The sequence below is a fragment of the Corapipo altera genome, unplaced genomic scaffold, assembly GCF_003945725.1.
Source record: "Corapipo altera isolate COAL_440 unplaced genomic scaffold, ASM394572v1 104, whole genome shotgun sequence".
In the NCBI taxonomy this organism is placed as follows: domain Eukaryota; kingdom Metazoa; phylum Chordata; class Aves; order Passeriformes; family Pipridae; genus Corapipo; species Corapipo altera.
In genome coordinates, this window is record NW_020884920.1 from 6,664,292 (window position 1) to 6,671,708 (window position 7,417).

The 7,417-nt window shown below is 64.5% G+C and overlaps 1 protein-coding gene across 8 annotated transcripts; it reads right to left on the reverse strand.

The window, feature by feature from the left end:
* Positions 1-265: 265 nt before the first annotated feature.
* LOC113953354 (hexosaminidase D-like) lies at positions 266-7,132 on the reverse strand. 8 transcript variants are annotated; one of them, XM_027656410.1, is made up of 16 exons: positions 7,089-7,132; positions 4,081-4,289; positions 3,960-3,971; positions 3,789-3,885; positions 3,419-3,656; positions 3,203-3,312; positions 2,814-2,901; positions 2,569-2,733; positions 2,299-2,482; positions 2,007-2,078; positions 1,695-1,899; positions 1,513-1,595; positions 1,223-1,301; positions 931-1,032; positions 698-787; positions 266-593 (listed from the first exon to the last, which is right to left on the reverse strand). In XM_027656410.1, the coding sequence occupies exons 4-16, from the start codon at positions 3,881-3,883 to the stop codon at positions 410-412; spliced, it is 1,695 nt and encodes a 564-aa protein (XP_027512211.1). In that variant the 5' UTR covers positions 3,884-3,885; positions 3,960-3,971; positions 4,081-4,289; positions 7,089-7,132; the 3' UTR covers positions 266-409. The 8 variants fall into 8 exon arrangements, with proteins under 8 accessions (XP_027512211.1, XP_027512210.1, XP_027512208.1 ...); XM_027656409.1 differs by lacking the exon at positions 3,960-3,971; XM_027656407.1 differs by lacking the exon at positions 3,960-3,971 and having other exon boundaries at positions 3,789-3,941.
* Positions 7,133-7,417: the final 285 nt, after the last annotated feature.

A 7,417-nucleotide genomic window follows, 5' to 3' on the forward strand; every position in this document is an offset into this window, starting at 1 on the left:
AGCCCTCTCCCTGTGCCATGCAGCACCCAGCCCCAGCACCGAGCTGGATCCCGTCCTGCAGGGAGGGCATGGCCACCCTTGAGGCCAGCACGAGGTGTCCCCATGAGCCCTGTCACACTCTGCCCTGAGGCTTGCCAACCTCTCCAGCTCCAGCAGAGCCGGAGCAGGGGCCCAGGACAGACCTCAACCCTCCACACCGGCCCCAGCTCCCCCTCCCTGCATGGGGGCCATGACACAGAGCCATGGCCCCTCCAGCACCAGCAGCATCTATGAAAATACTTTATTGTGGAGCTGGGTGTGCAGGGCCCCGTACAGCGCGAGCGGCAGCGCCGTCACCAGCAAACAGACACGCGGTGCTGGCCCCCGAAGACCAGCCAGGGGGGCAGTGAGAGCTGGGGGGCTGCAGCCCCTACGTGGCCTTGGGCCGGCCGTTGAGGCGGATGATGGCCCGGTAGTCCCGCACCAGGTCCCGCAGCTGGTCCAGGTAGGGGTTGACGTTCTCCTCCATCCACTCCTCCACCGTGTCTGGGAAGTAGACCCTCTCCAGCTGGGCACGCAGGTCACGGACAAAGCTCTCCCAGTCCTCATGGAGCCTGGTGGGGGGAGAGCAGGGGTCCAGCTCCCTTCTGTGAGCCTGGGACCCCTTCCAGCCCTGCAGAGGCACCCGGGGGGGCTCCCAGCCCCCAGCACCACATACTTCAGCACCTTGCTGCCGAAGCTCTCCATGTTGCGGGGGTTCCCAAAGTGGTGCTTCCGATGGTAGGGGCTGAACCAGCCCTTGATGGCACTGGGGAGGTACGAGGGAGTGGGGGGCACAGGGGCCAGGGATGGGGAGCTGCATGTCAGGCAGGTCCCCTCCCATGGAAAACCTCTTGTGTTCCAGCCCTGTGGCCCAAGCCACCAATCCCACTGCCTCCCGCCGCCTGTTACCTCTCCTCCTCCAGAGCCTTCAGGATGCTCTCCCTCAGGTGGCCATTAACCTGCTCCACCATGTGGTAGATCTCCACACCAGGGAACGCTCCCCTGCCCTCGCTGGGGAAGGGGAGGCCAAGGTGAGAGCCCAGCATGTGGAATGCACTGGACTGGGTGAAGCCCAGCACTCTGCGTGGCTGGAGGGTGCCCACCCTCAGCCCAGAAGGGTCTGGTACTGGGGAATTTGGGTGACCAACTCCCTGGTCCCCACCAGTGCATCCCTTCTGATGCAATTGGGGTGGTCACGCACCAGGTGCTCTGCTCCAGCTGCACACTCTCCAAGCCCAGCACATCCAGGACCTTCCTCTTTGCCTCTTCCGTGAAGCCCCCTGGGAAGGGTGAGGAGAGGGACAAAAAGGCTTGGGCCACCCCACAATCAGGCTCACCCCTGGCTTCACCACACCCCCAAAACTGGAGAGACTGAAGCTCCTCCTCCCCTGCCTCCCACCTCCCCCCTGTCCCCTTCCCAGCAGGACAGGCTCTGGCAGGCAGTGGGAGGTGGGGGTGAGCCTGGCCGTGCCGGCAGGGCCGCTGGCTCACCGTTCACCAGGGTCTGCAGGCAGATGGCCAGCGAGGGGATGCCGACGGGCAGCAGCTCACAGAGCACCGAGTAGTGATCGTACCTGCAGGGTGGGGACAGCCATGCCATCGCCTCCTGCACTGCTGCCAGCGAGGCTGTGTGGGCACCGGGGTGGCAGGGAGGGGGTTCTGGTGCCCCTCACCTCTGCCAGCCGGTGAGCACGATGCCCTGGAAGCGCAGCGGGGCCAGCCGTGGCAGGGCCTGCATCACCTTCAGCCAGCTCAGGTGGTTTTTCAGGTGGTAGCTCAGGGGGGTCCAGGTCTGTGCCGGCCCCGTGGTGCCCTTGAAGGCGCTGGCAAACCAAACTGCCTCGAAGCCACTCTCTGCATACTTGGTGAGGAATGGCTCTGCAGTGGGACAGGCACGAGCCGTCAGTGCCACTGAGCCCAGGAGGCTGTGGGGAGCTGGGGGCAGATCCTCCCAGCATCCCCAGGAGCCTGGCACGTCACCTTACCGATCTGCTCAGCCTCGAAGTCGGGTGCGTAGAACCACACCACGGGTGAGACGTGCTTTGCTATCCCAGACTCTGCAGGGAGAGCAAGACGGGGACACTGGCACTGGTGCCAGCAGCAGGAGCACGCCTGGGACTCCTCAGCCTGAGACCCACATTCCCACAGGGCTAGGCATGGGCTCCTGCCAGCACCAGGCATGACACGTGCCAGGGCACCACGTGAACTGGCACTGCCGAGACACAGGACAGACCTCGGCTGACACCCCAGACACCACTGCCGTCCCTGTCCCCTCACCCCGCAGGGCTCCCACGCTGATCTTCCTCAGCATGTCGTCCCACATGAGCACCCGCAGCCCCCAGTACTGCGCAGAGAGGAAGCCCAACACCTCCTTGATGTGCTTCAGGAACATGGTCCCCACATCGCCCTTGTTGCGGCTCATCCAGTTCTTGGAGTCCATCCCCTCCCCGAGATGGAAAACCTGGACTTGGGGGAAGGGGGATGCTCAGCACCCCTGGGAGCACCCCTGGGGCGAGGGCTGGGGTCCCTGCACAGCCCACTGCCCACCTCATCCGCGCCGATGTGGATCCAGGTGGAGCGTCTGTGCTTCTCGATCACCTGGGCCAGGACGCTCCTGAGCAGGGCCAGGGTGTTGGGGACGTGGGGGTTGAAGCTGTTGGGGAAGCGCTCGACCTCCCGCAGGTGCTGGTACTTCTCGTGCTTGAGGATGAACTGTGGGAAGGAGCCATCAGGGGGGTTTCCAGGGGAAACTCTTGTGATTTGGGATGGGGAGCAGGACCGGGACCCCCTACCTCCACATGGCCAAAGGTCTGCACCAGGGGAACCACCTCCAGCTTGTGTTGCTCCGCCAGCTGCTGGATCCGCTCGATGTCCTCCTCGCTGGGAGGGCAGGGACAGGCTCACCGGGGGATGCCAGGGCAGAGGGCAGAGCTTGGGGAACTTCCTCTCCTCCTCTGGCACCCTGCCCATATGGCTCCCGCCACCCCACACATGTGTGGACTTTACTAAAGGGCACAAATATTGTCCCAGCAGGGCAGGAAGCCGGTCTGCCGGCGGCACAGCCTGGCACTCCGACCATGGTTATCGCAGGCACCGGGCCAGGTGGGTCACACCCAGCCCTGGCACAGCAGGACCCGCCGGGGCCGCCCCACTGGGCAGCTCAGCACACAGCCCTGCTCACCTGTAAGCGTACGGGGACCTGAGGACTTCCAGCTCCCCCTTGAAGGGGAACATGTCCTCGTACTCGATGAGGATGCCGTTGGCTCCCAGCTGGGACAGGAAGGGGAACACCTGCAGGGTGGGCAGGGTGGGCTCAGCAGTGGGGACAGCACAGCAGGTTGAGCCCCCCCAGCACATCCCTCCTTGGCACCTTCTCCCTGCCGCTGGGCATCCTCACCTGCTCCAGGTAGGAGACCCTGGGAGCAGCTCCCTTGAGGTCCAAGTGGACCAGCCTCATCTCGGTGGCACTGACATCCCTGGGGACCTGCTGCCCAGGCTCTTGCCTCAGGGCCGTTATCTTCGCCTCAGGGAGCTCCAGAACCTGGCTCTGGGGGATGACATCCTGGATGATGTCACCTGTGTCCCCCCAGAACCCGCTGTCCTTGCTGACGTGCTTGTGCAGCTCCAGGGTAAAGCTGCAGGGAGTGGAGCAGGGATGGGGGTGACACAGGGCACCAGCTGCTCCCCAGCACCAGGCACCTACCTGGGCATGACCCAGGGGCTCTCTACAGACCCCCAAGCCCCCAGGGGTCCTGCTGTCACCTCACCTGTCACGGAAGAGGAACTTGATGCCGGCCAAGGCGATGAGGAGCAGTACGACAAGGCGCAGCAGGTTCAGGCGGTGGCTCCGCTGGAAGGCCATCTCTGGGGACACACACAGGGTCCAGCAGTGGCCAGAGGGACCCCAAGCACAGGTGACCCTGCACAGCCCAAGGAACCGTGCCCTGCTCCCCTGACTGGGGTAGCATGAGACCCAGAGAAAGGTGACATGGGGGCAACCCCTCCGCCACCCTGGTCCCCATCAGGGACATGCACAGCAGTGCCCCGTGTCCCTCCTACCTCGTGTGCCCCAGCGTGGGGCCAGCGGCTGGATCAGCCTCTCCCTCTGCCTGCAAGGGCGTGGCCAGTGCCAGAGCAAACAGGGCGGTGCTGCAGGGCAGGTCCTCCACGGGGATCCCCTCCGGCTGCGGGGTCACCCCCGAGACAGGGGCTGTGTCACAGGGCGGTGGGGTGGGGTGGCATCAGGGAGTGGGCACGGCACAGCCCTGCTGATGGAGGAGAGGTGACTGGGGACCACTTGGGCACACGCCAGCACTGGGCTGCTCCAAGGACAGCATCGGCACAGCCACGGGCACTAGCAGGGTGAGGGTGGCAGCCTGGACCCCCTTGGCACCCACAGGGGCCATGTGAGAAACCTTGCTGTGTCCAGTTAAAGCAGTGCTTGATCCCTGACAGGACACAGGACAGGCCGTGCAGGCTGCAGGGATGAGCTCATGTCACAGAGGTGTCACAATTAAGACGAATAAATTTCATTTGACATATTTTCTTTGTAAACTAATTTTGAGAACTCCTGAGATGAGGAGTTCAACTCAGATGAAAGTGAGCCTAAATCAAAGCAGCCTTCATGGAGCAGGAGGTGGCAGCTGCCTCATCCCTATCTCCCACAGCCACAGCTTGAGGGACAGCACAGAATTCCATATCCAGTGGCACATGACCAGCCCCAATTCCCAGACTGCCTACAGTGTCCCACACAGGGGCACTGTGGCTGCAGCAGGAGATGTTCAGCCAGGCCAGACCCTGGTGAGTGCAGCGCTGGGGACACTGCTGTCACTGGGGCACCACTCCCGCCAGCCCCAGGAGCCACCAGCCTCTGCAGCCCCAACACAAACCCTGGAAAAACACCACAGCACCCCGTGTCCTCCACTCCAACAGTCCCCTCGGGCTCCTCCTCACCCACAGCCCTGCTCCCAGGTGACGAGGGACCCTCAGTGATGCCAGCTCCTACCCCAGGAGCCCAGAGCTGCCCTCCTGTGGGCAGCACATCTCCCATGGCCCTGCAGCACGACAGGCAGGAGGCAGCACAGATTCTCCCGGGAGCCGCACACAAGTATCATTTCCGCCCTTTCCCCCCCTCTTTTATTTTCCAGTCCTGCTGTATTTGTTGAGGCAGGGACGGGGCAGTCCATCCACCCCCAGCCCCTCGGGGGCAGGAGCCTGCTTTTGGGGAGCAGGCTGTTCCCTGCACTCCCTTCCCTGCACGGACACTGCACCTCCTGTGCTCCAGGGGATAAGTGTGGTACCCACTTCCTGCCCTGCCCAGGATGCTCCTGGCAGCTCCAGCACAGCCCAGCAGGGATGTGCCAGGCTGGGGACAGCTGCCAGGCTGGGGGTCACCCCAAGTGCACAGGAAGGCACAGAGGGGACATGAGAGGGGGGTCAGTGGCCCCGTGGCGCATGGCATGGGGAGCCCAGCACCCAGGAAGGCCATAAATATGCCAAGTGCTAATGGGGCTGTCATGGGAACACAGCGCCTGACCGGAACAGGGATAAATATTTAGACAGATGCTGTCAGCTCGCCAGGATTCGGCGTTTTTAATGTACATTATGTTATTTAAATAGGGCAGGTTCCCAGGGTCTGAGTTCCCAGGCAGCCAGGGGAGTGGGATGGGTGCTGGCCAGAGCGGGGCGGCAGCACCAAGGTGTGATGGGGGCAGCCAGGACACCACATCCCTGTGCCATCGGGAGATCCCTTGGCAGTGAGGGCTCAGCTGATGGATGCTGCCCCTCTAACCCAACATCTCGCCGCTAGCACCCACTATATTTATTAACGTCACATCTTCTGCTGCCAACACTTCGGGGATGGCGCTGGCACAGTCCCCGGGAGGCTCGGAAGAGCCCACAGCCCCTCACAACCAGCCAGTCTGACTCAATGTCCTCATGGTGATGGGGTGAGGAGGGGCCAGACCCTCACCCTCCTGCCTGCCTCCACACAGCCCACATGGGCTTTGCTTCCAGCTCCCCGAATCCAGTCCAGCTCCTCACCTACCTGCCTGAGCCCCAAGCCCCAAGGAAGATGGAAGCAAACCCAAACCTGCCCATGGAGAGTGCCGGGCCATGGGGAGGATGGAGCCGAGTGCCCCAGGGTGGCAGGTGCCACTGCTGCCCACTGGGTACCTGCAGGTGCCACTGCAGCCCACAGACCAGCAGTGAGGGTTTCGGGTGCCACTCAGCTGCCCAGCGCTCCAGTGTTCCCACTGTTTCCGTGCCAAACCCTCGCTCCCTCCGCACACACGACAGTGCGGCTGTGGGAGGAGTGACACTGCTCCGTGTACACTTGTGTGCACACTCACATGTGCATACACACGTGCACACTCACACGTGTGCACACTCACATGTGCACACACACGTGCACACTCACACGTGTGCGCACACACACATCTGCACACTCACATGTGCACATGCTCAGGTGCTTCCAGAGCATTCCATGGCCAGCCTGGCCAAGACCATTCTGTATTCCCAGCCTGTGCCACCCCACAGGATGAGCTGCCCCTCCCCAGAGGCCACGGTGCTGCAGCCCCACAGCCCGGGGCTCCTGCGAGGAGAGGCTGTGGACATCCCTTGGGGCTACAGCCCCTTGGCAGCAGGAGGGGCTGTTCCCCCAGTCCCCGGGCAGAGCTGGCCCTTGTCCCATCCCCAGGACACTGAGGCACCCCCTGGGCCTTTCCACCCCCCACCCAGCCCTCTGTGCCGTGGGGCACTACCTGCACCCTGCAAACCTGGCACACCCCTCAATGCCCACACCAAGGGCATCCATTGGGCATTCCCGTGCCCTGTGTTACCCTCCAGGCTCTGCTCGGCATCCTGGCAATCCCCCCAAGCATCCCTGCAATCGCCCCGAGCATCCCTGCATCCTCCCGGCTATCCCTGCATCCTTCCCGAGCATCCCCGCATCCTTCCCGAGCATCCCCGCATCCTCCCGTCACCGCTCCCCGCCGCGGCCACGGGCATCCCCGCATCCCCCCGGCCTCCCCGCGGCCCCGAGCATCCCGCGCTGTCCCGGCTCTTACCGGCAGGTGCGGGGCGGCCGCGGGCACCGCCGGGAGCGGGCGCGAGCGCGAGCACGGGCACGGGCACGGGCACGGGCACGGGCACGGGCACGGGCACGGGCACGGGCACGGCCGCCGCCGCCGCTCTTAAAGGGCCCGGTTCCCGCCGGTGCGGGAGGAGAGGAGGGGTGGCGGGGCCTCAGCAGCCGCCGCACCCAGCGGGGACCGTGCCCACGACCCCGCACGGGGGGACCACCGGCAGCGCGCGGAGCCGCCGCCCGCCCTGCCCGGGGCCGCACCGGCACAACGGGCGGCTCCGCGGTGCCCGCTGTGTGCCCGGTGTGTGCCCG